The 17,953-nt window shown below is 36.0% G+C and overlaps 1 protein-coding gene across 4 annotated transcripts in view; it reads left to right on the top strand.

Moving 5' to 3' along the window:
* Positions 1 to 17,953, top strand: part of LOC118733586 (mucin-5AC) — a 63,921-nt gene that overhangs the window by 10,096 nt on the left and 35,872 nt on the right. For all 4 annotated transcript variants that reach the window (XR_004992273.1, XM_036463035.1, XM_036463034.1 and 1 more), the window contains exon 2: positions 10,403 to 10,671. Coding sequence is in view for 3 of the 4 variants with exons in the window: in XM_036463035.1 (XP_036318928.1) it covers positions 10,540 to 10,671 (132 nt within the window). In the remaining variant the exon portion in view is untranslated. The remainder of the gene's footprint in view (positions 1 to 10,402; positions 10,672 to 17,953) is intronic.

Below are 17,953 nucleotides of genomic sequence, written 5' to 3'. Positions count from 1 at the left end.
TTTTTCCATCGCAATTCAGTTTGTGTCCATGAAATGTATGTACATATGTATATACGTTCTTCAACAGCATAGGTTAAGTTAGGTAAGCTGGCTAGCCAGTGTGTGGCTTCTCAGCGCCCAATAAGGTCCATAGCGTTACCAGATAAACTACGACTCTATTAGACAGCTAATCACTGAGAGCAAGGAGTAATGCTGACGAACATCGCAGTTCTCTAACCGACCTGGGTGAACTCAACCTGTCCTCAGCCAACTTTTGAAAAAGGGCCCAGTTTGTGAGCCTGGGGTTCCTAAAAGAAGTACCTCTCAGGGATTTTCTAGCAGAGATAGTAAACCATATCCAGTCAGCACTGCGTCAGTCTCAGAACAAAAAGTTAAGTCAAGAAGGCTGTTCGACGTTGACCACACCTATGTGGAAACCTTGCCGCTATTAGGGAATGGCTTCTCCTCCTCCACCATGATTCTAAACTCTCTGGGAGGGACACCCCGTCCATGTTATGCGCCATGTAGCAGGACCCCAGGATTGCAATCTCCTCTCCGCCTCTCTCTATGGCTACAACCGCCAAGCACTCAGTAGTGTAGACAAAGTGTACAAGTTCTTCCTTACCAATATTTCTGCTGTCTCTCTGCCTTACAGCTCGCATAGTGCACTTCAAGGCTACGCGCCTTCAGTCCAGAGACCTTTACTTCCGACAAGAGCCATGGATCCTTGACTAGCGCCACATGGAGCGGCTTCTCTTGTAATGTGAAGAGGAGTTCGCTCGAAGGAGGATATTCATGACTTCACTACCTTTGTTGGCCTTTTCCACTAAGCTCAGGCTAGCCAAGCTACCGAGACCTAGGTCCTTCTTGACCTCACCAGCTTCGTTCCGGTGATTCGATGCGGTCCAAAAGCGCCACCGTCAGATATTGCCTGGCTGTGTCACTCGTTTTGGTGCTAGGGAGCCGAGACCCATCGACCCTGGTCCCTGGTCCCTGCTCCGCGCTACTTTATTCGTTGCTCCTCCACCTTGCCGCCTCAGCACGTCGCTTGCCAGCCCAGAGGCTCTTAGCATCACCGACTTGCCATCTTTTTTCCCTCGTATGCTGCTTGATGGTGGATTTCTGCCCCTTCGCCGCCCTCTGCCACTTCTACCGATCTCTACGCTTAGCCTGCGCTTCTTCAATACTTTCTGCGTATCTGGGGTCACTGGACATAAATCTTTGGCTGTCGAACCACAGCACTTTCTTTTCCTCTTTAGATTCTCCTTTTGCGGGACTCGCTAACAGATCCCCCCCTCTCCGACGAGACGGAGCCAGTGGTCAAAAATAGTGGTGGGGAAGCAAACAGTCCACCGCGGTAGCGCACTGATGAAGTCAGTCCAGGTTTAGGCTATTTATGAAATTGATTATCTTAGAAGGTGTCATGTTTCATCTTATGGACCGAGGTAAAAATAGTTCTCCAAAGTATATAAGTCTAAGGCTACTTATACCTGGGCAATCACATACTTAGTATATGTTCTGCGAATTCCACCAGCAGCCAACAAAATCTGCAGTCCATCTAAGCAAAAAGCCCCATAGTTTCTAGAATCTCCCGATTAAGGTTAAGCAGTCGCTCATATACTCACCGAGTGGAAGTTACTCGTTTAAATATCTTGGATTTATTTGTTCCCCTTTGATATACGCCAGTGGAAAACAGCTTGCAGCGATTTTTTATATAATGCTGTTAAATTTAACGTACTTGAAGCAGCAAGTCATTTTGTTTATAAATTACGTACGAATTCCAAAAAAAAAGTTGCGTAATGATTATCTTCGCCAAGCGAGATTCAGCATTTTTAATTACGAGTAGATACTGTACATTCTAAGTCGTTTGTCAGTGCAAAAAATGCTAATCAAATGTAGAACGTGAAATGTTAGCCAGAAATTTTGCAGTGTACAAAGTACACATTCCTATGTAGATACACTTACATATGTATACTTAAAAGATCTCAAATAAATGGTGTGTTTTGTCAACTGCCGAAATAATTAGAAATTCGTACTTACTTAGACTTTGGCCAGCCATAAAGTAGTTCACTTTTTTTGTTAATAAAACTGTGCTTGTTAAAATTCTAAGCGAATTTTTTATTGGTGAAGATAAGAGGAAAAAAACGAAGCATAATATTAGTATGCATTAAGATATTTCACAAATGGACAATAGGAAAAATAAAAGTATTTATATAAATAAAAAGTGAAGTCACTGGTCACATCCGTATTTCGTACATTATTATAGTAAGTATTTTTTTTTTAGTTGTGTCATACCAGAAGAGTAGGATAATATTTACTAAATATTATTTAGTAATCCTTCAAAAGCTCAAAGTGCATGGTTATTTATACTAATCGTTTCTTGAGATGAGTAGAGCCTTTGTTTCATGATTACAATGTATAGAAACAAGTCCATATAGAAGTTTGTCGAGGGCCGCTGTGGATGTTGCCTCAACGCATCATTAAAACCTGAGCTTGGCCTGCCTGAGCTTCACTTCTCTCTTCTTCTACCAGACGGCTGTAGGATATGTAAGAATGGGTTGTGAGATGATATCGTTAATCCACCTTGAATTAAGGTCCGATACTCCAATTTCTCCTCTTTGGCTTCCTTCAGGTCCATATGAAAGCAAAGATAAATACCGCCTAATTTCCTTGAAGGAATGATTCTCGCAATTTGTTGATTTCTCTTTTCCTGCAGAAAATGACTATGTTAGTTTTCTTAGGGTTTTAAATTCACAATTAGGCGACTATTTATGTTGAGCGTAGTCATAGTATTTTCAAACCCATTTCTTTCCTAATCATAGGATCGTAGCAACCCTGAACATCGAAATTATCTTCACCAAGAAGGCAGAGTTGTTAGCCTACTACGATAGACGATGCGGGTAATAGAAGGGAGGGAGATCATTCCACCATGCTGGCATCCTTTCATAACTTTGTTCTCTATGAAGTTCACAATTTTCCTTGTGAGACTCTGATTTTATGCAAAGAATTTCCAAAAAGAAAACCATCGCTGATATATCTGTTTTCAAGTCAGTCTATGGTTTTAGTAGAAAAGACGTAAGACTGTACAGTCTACCCCAGCTTGGAGGAATAACGGACCGTTACTTCCTGCCAAAATCGGTGTTAGAAAGGACATGAGCAAGGATGAAGAGGTAGAAAAACACGATCTAATCCAGAAGCTTTGAAAGGCACTGAGGCAGCCTACCTTTGCTTTTACTAGCCGTACAGACTTCAGTCTGCTTGTTTCGGGTTGCGGTTAGCAGTTATAGGCAACCAGGAAAATGCACCTCTGCTAGCAAGTCACGAGATTCCTTGCAGCTGTTCGTGAAGGATCTGTTGAGTTCTTTCAGGGGAGCTAGTTCAGTGTTAGTGTGCGGCTTTTGCAACAAAGAGTAGTAAAGTACAACCACTAACTACATATATATATACATTAGGGTGCATCACTCTGCATACAAAAAAAAATCGATACTTGGTTTCTATCGGAAATATAAAATTTATCATATTTTACCACTTCTGCCTAAATAATTCGGACAAATTATTACGATTTACGTCAGTGGAACCTAATTGAAATAATAGAATTGTTGAATTTAATTTATAAATAAAATTAGTTTTTAAAACAATTTTATTCTACAAATTCACCTCAGATGATAGCAGAGTGTTAGCGTACAACTTTTTTTAATTTATATTAAAATAATGACATTTTGGTAGTTATTTTCAAATCTGCGTAGCTCACATAAATCTTGATTTTTTTCCTAAATATTTTTGCGGAGGCCTTAAAATATAATACATTTTATAATTCCGGTAGAAAAAGCTCAACCTTTTTATAGTGTTGAACCCTTATGTACATATATACCAATAATCGTTAGACCTCAGCTTTTAAGTTCTTATTTAAAAACTTTCCTCCGAATATTTGTCAACTGTAGATTTTTTTCTGGACTATTTTTTTGACTTAGTTTGTACATCGCTTTTAATAACTTTGGACTACCTCCAAATACTTGAAATGAAATGACTGCACATTGTATTAAAAAAAATCAGCGAAAGTGTTTCAAAATCGAAAAACACAAAAGTTGCAATAATTAAAAGAGGAAGTGAAATATAAAGGAAAAAGGAAGGCAGTTATCAAAGCAGCCAAAAATATACTAAAAAACACACGAACATGAAAAGACTAAGTTTAAAACAAAACAAATACAAATTTGAAGATGCGCTCAAGCCTGAAGAAACAAGTCCACAGAAATTTTTGACGCAAAAGCGTGACTTCTTGCACTAAATTGATGGCAAACTACGAACGTGTAAGCGAAAGAAGTGAGAACAGCAAAATATGTTCAGCTGTCGTTATATGCAGCTCAAAAATTAAAACAAAAAATGCAATACATATATGTATTTTATCTACGCATACAGTCATATATGTATGAGTGCATATGAATATGTTTATGAAAAAAAATAAAATATGTTTTGAAGCAAATCCGCTGTTGCAATGCGTATTAGTGATGTTCAACCCACTTTAGTGGATCGAATTATTGGCACATCGGTGTCAGCGTCATGCCGCCAGCAAAAACAGAAAATACATACATATCTACTAACCAGCATCATTAAATTTGTTTTTTAACGGCCGACCAATTGCTTTTTGCTCTTCCCTGAAGAAGCAACAACAGCAGCACGAGGGATATTGCTGCAACTGTTGCAAAGAAGTCATTGAGGGTATTCTCTGAGTCTTGCCAAAGTCATCGCACGGTGCACAGATTGCACGCTAAAAAGCGGTTTTCGTATGCGTCAGCTTTGCAAACCGTGCACCGCGCAAGGGCTTTGGAAAGACTCCGAGAATACCCCTATTATTTTACTGCTAGGGATTTACCATTCATAATCGCTTTTGTTTTGTGATTTGCAACAGCTGACAGTGAGTGGCAGCGTGAATGTATGACTTTGGTAAAATAACTGCAATAAACAAAAATTAAATATACACTCTTGTAGTAAGTAAGTGAGTGAGCGAACACTAAACGAAGTAGGTAAATGAAAGTGTAAACGGCAATAGGGAAAGAGGGCGCAAAACCATGCCGAGAAATAAGAAAATCTGCACTATAAAGTCAAAAGCAAAATAAATAAAGTTAAAAAAAAAAATAAATAAATAAAATTTCGACGCGCATGCATAGATATGTATGACATAACATCTAAAGCGGTTTTGAGCGCAACCCACTGCCACTCGGCTACACAAGCATTAATATGTATTGTACACAGTGTGACCGCGAGCTTGTAAAAAATTTTACCAGAGAAGAGACTTAAAATGTATCAATATGTATCACTTTTTTATTTTAAGTAACAAAGTAACAATATGGATTAAAATCAATAATTTTTATGAAAAGCCATTTATCAAAACAATTTAATATTTATTGATTGCAAACAAGGTACTTGGGATTAGTATAATAATAATATTAAAAACGATTTTTAACACCAACGTAGTTCTGAAACTCGGCAAATTCATCCACCCTTTTGACACTATGTGCGAAGAAATTGTAAACATCTCTGACAAGTTTGTCGACTGCTACGATAATTTTCTTACACGATTGAAGAAGTATCAAAATTTAAGAAGAAGTGTCCCTCCAAAATTCATCTAAAAATATATCACTTTTGATACACTTGGATCAACACGGTCACACTGATTGTACATCCGCTCACCTGCCTATTGTCTCTCTCTCCAGCTTACTATGCCGCTGTGGGCACGCCAAAGCGCATGCGCAACCAAAACGCCGCTGGCATCAATGTTGTGTTTGCCGCAAACCATTTTTCTTTTTCTTTTCTTTTTGCCCACCTCAATTCCGTTTACCCACCTTCTTTCTTGCTGTATGTCTTTGGGAACGAGCTATATGCATACATACGCTTGCTTAGTCGTGCGCTCTTTCACTCTCACTTTCATGCTTGCGTCACGCGTCTGGCGTCTACTCTAAATTGTATTACTTCATCGCTGCGATCATTAGTAATTTGTTGTCAATAATGGTTTAATAATAAGGTTAATTGTGTTTTGCATTAATTTTTTTCTTTTTGCTTATTGGATAGGTAGCTACGTGCGGTGAAGGTCATCAAACGTTTCGCATAATCCATTAACATACAATTGTAAAAACGAGAGAGATTGTGTAATCATATTAATCCCAAATTAACTCTTACTATTTAAGAGAAACAGAGAACAGGTGAATTATTTTTTGTAGATGTGTGCTCGCGCCCTGAGGTAAAGGGTTATTTGCATATTATTTCCGTTGCTGTTGGTCTCCCTGGGAGAGAAAAAATCAGTGTAAAAGCGCAAACAGTCAACGACGTAACGTAGAGGTAGGTTGACGCAGACACGATCTACCTTATGGGATTCGCGTGTTAACGAAAACTCACCACCGCATGGCGGTGACGTTGCTATTGTTTCTCTCTCTATCAACAGTAAGTTTTATATGCTGCTACGTACGTCAACCTACGTTTACGCTACGTCGTTGACTAACTGCGCCTTTAGAGCGCGATTACCCACGAACGTTTACGTTGCGTATCGTAAAAGCACGTACAAACATATCAAATCAAAAAGTATGACAAGAAAAATTATACCAAACTGAGATCTGTCTTACCAGACGTTTTTCTGTCTGTAGCATAATGAATTTTAGCCAAATTATTTTGCTGGTGCCACACGGATTATTTCTTCAGCATGTTCGTTAAAAAACAAGTACTGACTTGATTATCAACGATCCATGCACTAGGTCTGAAATAAAGTGCTCATAATAGGCTATTATGGAAACAAGCCGAAATTGTGAGAGGCAAATGCCTTAATGCCCAATTAGATGTTCCATAACTTTGGCAAATATAGCCGCTTGAGGCACTGGCAAAATACCAAAACTCACTTGATTCCTGTTGTTATGGTTTTGGCTTTGGTGTTTATGGTATGGTTCCAAGAATTGGAGCAGATAGCATTTCTTGAGTAAATGCGAGTTAGGCGCTAATCGTATGTTGAATGAAGAAGGTGGCTGAACAGGACGAGAGTAACTTCCTGTGTAGTGCCTCGCTAGCTTAATATGAAAACTTAATAGGCCAATATATGTATACTTAGATGCTAAATATTACCTACAAATTTTGACAAATCATTTATGTTCACTTAACTACATAAGTTTTTGATTTGCTTCAGTACATTATATTCTTTATATCTTGACACCGAAAACGATCAAAAAGTCTAGTAGAGAAAGAAGGCTTCTAGAAACTGTTAGAAACATATTGAAGGAATTAACAACCAATACTTGAGCGCGCATTTATAGCCACTGGTAGACGCGGCATTGACCAAGAGCAGTTTACCTTAGCAAAATATTTGCTTTATCATGCTCTCAAACACAAATCAATATAGCTAATTAATATATGTATGTATGTTGAGCAAAAGATGTTCAGCTTTTTATTTATGCAGTAATATATGCATAAATATTGTATAAATTATACAAACTCAAAATATTCATCTGTCCACCGGTTTTAACCATTTACATACAGTAGCGCGGGCCTATAAAAAGGTACATAAGTATGTACATTAGACTGCATCACTCCCCATACAAAAAAAAAAACAAACATCGGTACTGTGTTTCCATTGGAATTAAAAAATCTATTATATTTTCCAAAATATTTCGGAAAAATATTAAGATTTACGCGAGCTGAACCAATTTGAAAATACCCGCAAAAATGGAGTTTTTTTATAAATAAAGATAGTTTCTTAAAGATTTTTTTTTATAAAAAATCCCCTAAAATGACAAAACGGTTTAAGCTTAAAAAAAATTGCATAAAAATATTTTTAAAAAATAATCAGATTATTGATGCCGTTTTTTAACTTTTTTTTTTAACTGAACCTAAACTATTCCGACTTAGGCTTGTGAGGTTTCATTGGAAAGGTATTTTCTCATATTTGAATTTCTTTGCTAATAAACTCATTCAAAGGACGAAAGAGAAAGGTAGGATAAACGAGAAAGGTACGATGCCGCGGCGTAGCGTGACCTGGTGTGTGCGCCGGTCGCGCGGGGTACGCGGGACGCGAGCGCGGCGTGCGCGGTGTGGCGCGCTGACGCGGGCCGCCGCGAAGCTAAGAAAATTTAATGTTTGAAAGAGAAATAATGTCAATGGATTTGATTTCGTTTTTAAAAAGGTAATAATGTCAATTGACTTTATTTCGCACCAGGGTGGGAAATAAAGACAATTGACCTTATTTCCGTTGATCTTATTACCTGTCACCTACATTATTGATCTAAACCAATTAGCATAATTTTGTTAAAGCATTGACTGAAGTTCACATCAGTATATAAACATTAACGTAGTCGTTAAAATCAAATGAACGATTTTTTTCAGTCTCACCGCCTCAATCGGTAATGCAAAGGGGTCAAAGGCCAGATGCCCCTATGGAGACTAAAAAAATTAAAAACCATTTTTTTCATTCCCTGAACTGTCATTTTCTGAACTTAGGCCTCTGTACGCCATGCCTTAACCGTCTCCAATCGGGGCAAGATTTTTACGTGATATCATCGACTATAGCAGCATCGATGTAGGGGTTGAGGCTTAAAAAATCGGATCTAAAAATTTGTTTCCTACATTTAAGGACCACCCTAATATACATACGTAAACATACTTATGTGGAAATACATGAATTCATACGAATTAAATACGCTTTAAAACGTTTATGCTATACAGAGATTGCAATTTATTACTAATTTTATCGTGCGCAGAAGTTAAATTTCTGTATATTAACCAGACAGTAGTTTGAGGAACTGTGAATGCCCTTTGCATTTCTAAATCAAAAATTTCCGAAATACAATACTAATTTACATAAAATTACAGTTAAAGTTTAAAAGCGTTCTGAGCTAACGGACCGAATTCATTAAAAAAAAATCTGCAATCGAATTTTCCGTTGAAATATCTATTCATAAATAAATTCTATTTAGACTATTTAACAATACAGTCCGACATTATATTTGGGAGCACAATGATTCCAACTCAGGATGAAACCACATCTTTCCACATGCTCAGGTGAAATTTAAATGTAGGGCCATTTTAAATTTAAAATTTTTTGCCTGATTTTTATTAGAACAAATGAAAAAAGGGGGATACAATTCGTAAAATCTGTGGTCATAAGCAATAACCGCCTAAGTCGAAAAACCTGAATTCGAGAAAAAACCTTTCAAAAATTTGGATTGTAATGCCAACCTTAGGTGGAGACCAAAATACGTTCGTTTAAAGCTTTTTAGATAGCCTAGCTGGCGAAATTGGGATTTCACATACACATGGAATAGTAGTTGCAGAATACGATAGCATATATAATTCAATTCTCTCTTATGTCAACTTAGGCGGTTATTGCTAATGACCACAGAAATTTCGTGAGGAATAGTTTTGTACAAGTTTTTAGCTCAACAGGTCTTTCACGAAAGGGTAATTTTCACCCCTTTTGGGGAATTCTGAATAGAATGGCATTTGAAGGTCGCTATAGGGTTAAAATATTCTGGAAAATTATTCGCCGGAAATTATTACGGGTATTCTCAGAGGGCTGGAACCTGCGAAAGTAATTTCGGAACACTTCTTATCCCGAAAGTACGTCTAGTGTCCAAATTATTGGTACTAAATTCTCGGCTGCCAGAACATTAAGTTCTCTGTGGTATTTCAGAAGAGTCCTTGATGAATATACTTAAGTAGCTATCCAACGCCCTTAGAACAGATTTTCCTTGTTTCTTTGTTTAAACAAGTGGGGTTGGTGTTCCAGATCTAGTGAGGAAAATGAGCTTATATCTCATATGAAAGCTTAAGACCGGTTCAACGTGGTCTGTGGTCTGGGTTTTAGCAATGGCACAGTCCAAACCACTTAAAATTTCAAGGTGCCATTTTAAGTGGATTTATTTGAGTTTACCCGCCTTGTAAAGCATGGGTGCCGCCTCAGTAGCTGCTTTCTCTTGAATTGCTATGTAGGGTGGTTGCAAATTAAGAATAGATTCCTTGCAGAGATCTTGAATGCTTGTGAAAATGCCTGTCCTGCCTGTCCACATTTTTCAGTAAATTCATATGCATTTGAAATAATTAGCAACACTTTTGTGGTATACTCTTTTATTTATATTTTTCTTTAGGTTATAATATTTTACTCTGACCTTAGGTTTGCAAAATTAACATAAACTATTTGAATATTGCGTTTTAAATTTTATTATTTATTCACAAACACACACTAAAAATTAACTTTGTCAAAATCAAGTTAACTCTTATACATTATGGTCAGCAATAAAATGAAACACGTTTTTCAACTCATTCGGCTACAATACACCTTCATAATTAAATCAAACGACAGTTGTATGCGCACATATATTTTATCAAAAAGAAATAAAAAAACCTGAAGATTATATTAAAAATATTTCATTTAATTTCTTTTACTTTTCAGTATCTATTTTAGTCAACGCAAACGCTTCGTAGTGCACGTACAGTGGCCCTGGACACGCTGACTAACTGATTGCAGTCAACCATCAACGCCAATAAAGCACAAATTTACCCACACACACACACCCACACACACACATTATGAGGCAACAACAGTTATTTGCAATCGCCGCCTGCCTATGCAGCGCCGCAGTAGTGCTCGTATCCGCTGTGCCCGTACCTGCCGACAACCAGGAATTAGATGTGCTACAGATTCCACTTTCAGATGACAAGGTAAGCGTACTTGTAATGCAAGATTTAATAGATTCACGCGATTCAGTTACATCAGCACTGTAGCTGGAATTAATGGTTAGTTAACTAATGAGTGAGTAAATATTTATCTTTTACATATCTGTATACATACCTACCAACGATTAGTTACATACATACCAAATCAGTCAGGCGTTGGTTGCATGGTTAAGTAAACAGCTGAGTTCATTTGAATGCAGTTGTAGTTGTGAAAAGTGTGAATTTTGTTAACAAAATTTTTTTAAGGCGGCTTTGTTGTTGTCTCCGTTAATTGTTTGAAGTGATGCTAAATGTCAACATGCGCTGAAAGTACTACATGATATTACTATGTACAGCTATCTGCGTTTTATTTTTTGTTTTTGTGTATTTTGCTTTTACTTCACTTGCGGATTTGTTAGATAAGCGCGGAAAGGTTAAGTGCCACGAAGTAAGCGTCTCCCATTACAGAGGCAGAAAAAGGAAACTAAATAATGAACCAGTACTTTATTACAACTACTTTTTTCGCGATTGCATCATTATTAAAGGGGAAAGGAAGAGAAAGAAGTAAACACGTATTGCGAGTCCAAAAATACTTTTGCCCATCTGTTTAGTTAAAGCGGGTATCGGAACATTCAATAAGCGCTCACGTCTGAACCAAGTTTAAATCAAAGATTGTCGGACATTGGACAATCTTACATTGTTTCTAGTTTCCAAAAATTCAAATATGAAAATCATACATACAGGGCTTTTCGAGGAAAGTGACTTTAAGTATAGAGAAATGGTTGAATAAATAGTTTGGTATTATTATCGTACATTCGCTAAGGATGTGTTCTGGCGTTTCTTCGTCGATTTCATAGAAACGACATACGCTACTGTCTGAAAGATTCATCTTACAGAGCTGATAACGCAAGGAACAATGTCGCATGAAATAACCAGTGAGCGTTCGAAAGTCATCTCTGCCTAGATTTATGAACTTTTTTGAGGGTTATTGTGATGGACAGATGAACGGCTTAGCTTGTCTTTACCCTGAGCATGCACTCCAGTGCCTATGGAATTTTTTGTCCACCCACTTGTTTATGCTCTCCTTTGCGTGTGCTTTGGTGAAACCACAAAAGGGTTTCGGGCCATGCAATATTGTGATAGCTCCGTGTTTTGCTCGGCGGTCCGCCTGTACATTACCATCGTGACCCTCATGTCCTGGCACTCAGCCAGTAATACTGTGTTCTTGATTCCACGAGCACTTAGGGTGCTGAGGCAGTCGTTCACTAATTTTGATGTTGTTGTGTGGGACTTCAGCGCTAGCAAGGCAGCCTGACTGTCCGACATAATGCAGATGTTTTTAGAAGCTGTGCCTCTTTTGCGGCATTCTCTGCTACAGATCTCTATCGCACAAATCTCCGCTTGGAAAATGGTGGCGTAGCTGTCCATTGGCTACGATCTTTTAAACTTCGGCGCCCAAATATACCAGCTCCAGTTTTTCCATCTTCAAGTTTTGATCCATCAGTGTACCAAACTTCATATCCGGTTTTTAATTCGGAAGTAACTAGGATTCTCAGTGCCGAAAGGTGGGCTGCCTCTCTATTAGGATTGGGAACGGTGGTATGCCCACAAGAGAACTGAGTGTAACAGTGTATCTGAGTATATTCCATTGTGACTGGTGGGACATTTTACTGTACAATGTGATCAATTGTGATTTATAACTATGTCGTCGGAGCTTATATATTAGCGAAAGATATTTTAACAAGAATATCAAACGATTTTTCAGTTTTATGTAACTATCATGTGAAAGAATGTGACTGGTGGGACAATGAAAATAACTATATTTTACCTTTTTGCACTCAACGACGTATTTTAGCCAAAACACTTAATGTACGCATACGATGTTTTTGTGCTGTAAAATATGAGCTATACACTTTCCTCTTGAATAAAAATTAGGCTTATATGTATAATCTTCGTAGGAACATTAAAAAATATTTAAATTGGTGACTGGTGTAAAGTAATTGTGCATTAAGTAAATGTTTCCATAGACAAAAATTACAACTTCCTTTTATTTTTTTAATATCCTAATATCCTAGAGATAATTACGGCATTTAAAAATTTATGTCGTCTTTTCTCTTTTTCATGGAATGACCCATTATTGAAATTTGTCGATATATAGAATCGAATTTTTTAGAATTTTCAATATATATCGAGTTATCGAAATTAAAAGGTTATATAAACTTATCAAGTTATCACTGCTTATCGCATTTAATCGTGTTACGTGTTATCGAAAATTATCGATAGCTTTTGAAAAATATAGAAGTATCATAATTAACCAAGTTATCTAATTTTTAAAGGTATCCAAAGTTTATCGAGTTATCGATTTATCGATTTATATCGAGATGTGTAATTTTTGGTTATCGAAATTTATAGAAATTAGTAGTAAGGTTGTATAAACTTATCGAGTTATCACTGCTTATCGAATTTTATCGTGTTACGTATTATCGAAATTTAGCGATAACTTTGGAAAAATATGGAAGTATCATAATTAACCAAGTTATCTAATTTTTAAAGGTATCCAAAGTTTATCGAGTTATCGATTTATCGATTTATATCGAGATGTGTAATTTTTGGTTATCGAAATTTATAGAAATTAGTAGTAAGTTTGTATATACTTATCGAGTTATTACTGCTTATCGAATTTTATCGTGTTACGTATTATCGAAATTTATCGATAACTTTGGAAAAATATGGAAGTATCAAAATTAACCAAGTTATATAGTTTTTAAAGGTATCCAAAGTTTATCGTATTCCAGTTCCTGCCAAAGTCTTTCAAAGAGTTTCAAACCTATCAAAAAACTATAGTTACGTTTTAGTTACAAAGCAGGAGATTTTTCGGTAAGTAATATTGTACGCTATAAGTTGAACAACGTGCTAAATTAAAAGACCTACTCAAGGGTCTTAAGAAACTAGAAAAACGGTAAAATTTCTACAGTAACTGGCGCTTAGAATAGATCTACAGTTGATTTTTTGTTAATATTGTAATGTTTTTCGAGCTATTTTTTTTTGTTATTTAAAAAAAAAAAATATAAAAATATTTTTTTATAAAAATATAAGCTTGAAGTGCAAGTTTCAACCGGCTAAAAGATCTCGTTGATTTTTGGAATTTTATTTTGGATACTACTTTTTCGGTTTTTTTTTATATACAACAAGTGCAATTTACAAAACTTGGCGTTGATTTTTTGAAATGTTATTGCTAACGATCTCCCGCGTTTTATTTCATAAGAAATTCATGGTTGTATGAAAGAAAGTGCGAAAATCCGTCACCAAAAAAAAAAAATCTCAAAAATCAACGGGATTTTTAAGCCGTTTGAAACTTACACTTCATTAGACTAAAATTGCATGGGCTATAAAACTGCACACCCAAAAAAATTCTAAAGATTCAGAGTAAAAAGTTGAAATTTTGATGAAAATCTGTTGAATTTTCGTAAATTTTGTATAAAGCTTGAAACAATGATTTATGTGGGTTTTAATAATATTTTTATAGAAAAATAACAAAAAAAATTCAGCTCGAAAAACATTGCAAATATTCAAAACAAATCAACACGTGGCCATTTGTTTGAGTCACTGTTTATATGTCACAACGCGCATAGTAGTTCCCTCACATAATAGTATTAGCATTCCCCTCTCGCGCGTCTTTTCCAAGATTTGGCCTGCGGTAAATACCTGACCCATGGTTGATTTTCCGAATGATTTTAGAAATATGATGCGTGAGCGTCATATTTAGTCGACTGGTGAGACATCGACTGAGCAGGTTTAAGCTGGTGGCTTGGGTTTATGTTCTCAACCAGTTTAGGTAACATTCCGCTTGGTGGAGAGTCGCTAGGAAAGAATTCAGCAGCTTGCAAAAGATCGTCAGATTTCTTTATGTTACTATACCAAAAATATGAAGTATATTTTAAAATGTTTACTAAGCGTTTTCAGTAAATTGATTTATGCGTAAAGTATTTTAAATTTTTCTAAATATGCATTCACAGCTCAAATTTCCATAAGCCTTTAAAAAATTTCGAAATGTCCTTACAAACTTTGTTAGGAAGTAGCTACATACATACGAACTAAAAATCAGTTTACAAGCAAGCACACCTCGCATCACGCAATGACTCATACAAAGTCCGTATCTACGCATTTCACTTAGCAACGAAATACGTAGTACTATATGCGTATTAATTGTTTACAAGTTTTCCCTCTTCATTTCCCCCTCTTAATAAGTTTCCCACTGAATTATCATTATCCAGTTACCCACTTACAATAGTTTCCTTTTATGTTTGCATAAAATTCAGGTCTCCAGGTCTGCGTAGCTAAAGCAAATCGCCACGAAATCCTGCAAAACCAGCTTCAAACTAAATACCAGGCTGCACGGAAATGACACATTGAGACACTGCCCAGTTGGCGAGTGGCTGAAAATGAGAGTATTTATTACAAATATAAAAACATGTATTTATATTTTTACAAATGTACGGGCAAGTACATACATACATATTTACGCGTAATCGTGCAGACAGCAAGGCTGCTGTACAAACAGGCTGAGCAACTTTTGCCGGCCGAAAATTCGCTAAACCAGCCACTTTCAGTAGTCGCAATTATCAGCAGGTTACTTTTTGGTCTGCGACAAAAACCAGAAATAAATATTCGCAACAAAACACAAAAATCAAAAAAAAAATATGCATCAAAATTAAATAATGCAATCAGACGCTGAATGTGCAACAAAAAAATACTCAAATAGTCCAAAGAAAAAAAAAATAAATGGAGCTGCTGTGACGGGCGCCGGTCATTTGGACAAATAGGTGAACGGCTTGCTGACCGACTAAAATTTTCCGTTAGTATAACCATAAGTAAATCTTAGTAGTATGCATGTATGTATGTATGTATGTAGTTGTGCACACACTTACATATACATATACTTACGTACATATGTTTGCGCGTATTTTTTTCGCACTGCAGCTATTCGGATGTTAAGTTGTATCACTTCAATAACGAGTGTGTATTTAACTGAGTGGAGAATGCCATTATGACAAGTTGCAATTGTGTGAATGCTTGACGCATTATGTGGCATATGCGGCGGATTAATGCGGCAATTATTTTTGGTAATATTTTTTAATAACAATAAATGAAGTTGTATTTTCCATTCAATCGCAAAAATTTGTATGCGAAATGATTGTAGGAAAACGAATGCAAATTGCAGTTGATTGGTTTTGATTTATAGTGCAAATGCATCAAATTTGCCTGTTTGTTGGAAATAAAGAAAGGAGGAAATTTGATGAGGACGCACAGCAGTGAAAATTTATTATGGCTTTTCGAGGGCAATTTTGCAAGTCAGTGACTTTCTGACAAATGACGCTGAGCATTCAGGTCATCCAAAAGCGGTAGCAGTAACTCCAGAGGTAGTTAATAAAATCCATGGAATTATATTGGATGCTCAACTGAGCTAGGGTGAAGGATGCCATGCAAATATTATTCTGAGCTACTGTGCATATCTGACATTGATTTGAAACGCACATGCGCAGTGGAAATTGCATGAATTAGGCTATGAATTGCTAGAGCATTCCGCATGTTTACAAGATTTAGCACCCTTCGGCCATTTCCTGTTTTCAAACCTGAAAAAGTTGCTCTTTAGTTAAGCGATTGTGGTGAAATAAAGAGGTTATCCTGAAACCGAAACGCCTTTTTGAGGACCTCGATAGAATCTATTATTTGGCAGGGTTAAAAAATTTAAAAATTGCTGCAGTAAATGTGTCTAGCTAAAAGGAGACTTTGTTGATAAGTAAAAACATTATAAGCTGAATCGACTTTTTTTAACCCACTGACTTTTCGTACTGTCATCGCTTTAGAACATTTTTTCTACTAAATATCTAAGTAGTTTGCGACACAAATTGATTTTTTTTTCTAGTTTACTCAGTACAAAGGTCCTTATCAAGTCGATACCGTTTTTCATACATAACTATCGATATTATTGTTGATAAGTACATAGTTATATCCTCATATTTGTAGGAGTTTATATAAGTCAGTATATTGATCAAAAACGATATATTTATCGTTCGTTGTCGATATCTATGATTTTTGCGATTTCTGTATTGATTGTTTGTAATATTGTAAAGTAGTCAGCGAATGAGTGTAAGGTCATGTTTATCGATATCGGTATCGACATTGATCTTAACCGTTAGCGAGCTTATCCGCTATTTTAAGTACTTTTATTTAATGCCGAGGTCGTCTGCCAAATTCGAGTTCTTTATTGTTATCGATACCGTTTACCGACAATCGTCTCAATATAACTACATAATATTCGATATTGCTATCGTTATAAATATCCTTACTAACGATATCCTTACTGAGTTAGGCCTTTTCGATATTAATATATTTATCAAAAAGTATATATTTATCGATAAGTATCGATTGTTATAATTTTTTTAATTTAGCGAACGAGCGGCAGGGTATGTTTATCGAGATCGATATTGTTTTTAATCGTTATCGGCTTTGGTTGATTTTTCCAGTGTTTTGTGATACAAATAAAAGCTTTTTAATTTCTGTAAATTTCGCGCTATCTATACAGACATCCGTACATATAAACAATATATTTCTCGATAGTGCTATCGATTAATTTATCCTTATTTTGGAAAGGATTTTCTGTATCAATATATTTAGCGAAAATTAAGTATTCATCAATTATTTTCAATTTATTTTATTGATCGTTATCGTTTTTTATTGAATGTTTTATAATATTGTAAACTGGACATCAAGCGAGTGGAAAGGGTATCTAGCGCATCAATTTTTATCGTTATCGATATTGTGCTAATTCAGTATTGTAAACTAATCAGCGAACAGATCAGTAGTAGTACGACGATACACTTTTATTTCTTTAAAATGTGAAACAATTATTTTACAAATAAATGCAAATGGCACTTCCCAAGACTAACTTCTGCAGCAAATTTACTGCAGTACTCGACTTTTTTGTCATATATGTAAATTGCTAAAATTGGTATAAAACTTCAATCTTATTCAATTTGCTGTGCATAAACAACGCTGCTCATGGATGGGATACGAATATCTAAACGAAATAAAACAAGAGCTACATACATACATATGTACATACTATACATGCATTAGGGTGATCCAAATAAAGTAACCTAGCGAATTTATGACCCTAAAAGAACCTATTTACTGAGAAGAAAATTCTCCCAATTTGAAAAATGTTTATTCCAATTTTAAAAGGTGTCGGTGGGCATTTAAAATTTCCCATGTAAATAATATGAAA

Source organism: Rhagoletis pomonella, unplaced genomic scaffold (assembly GCF_013731165.1).
Source record: "Rhagoletis pomonella isolate Grant_MI unplaced genomic scaffold, Rhpom_1.0 Rhpom_scaffold_00002, whole genome shotgun sequence".
Lineage (NCBI taxonomy): Eukaryota > Metazoa > Arthropoda > Insecta > Diptera > Tephritidae > Rhagoletis > Rhagoletis pomonella.
Note: the sequence above shows the minus strand (reverse complement) of the source record. Positions and strands in the feature narration are given on the sequence as shown.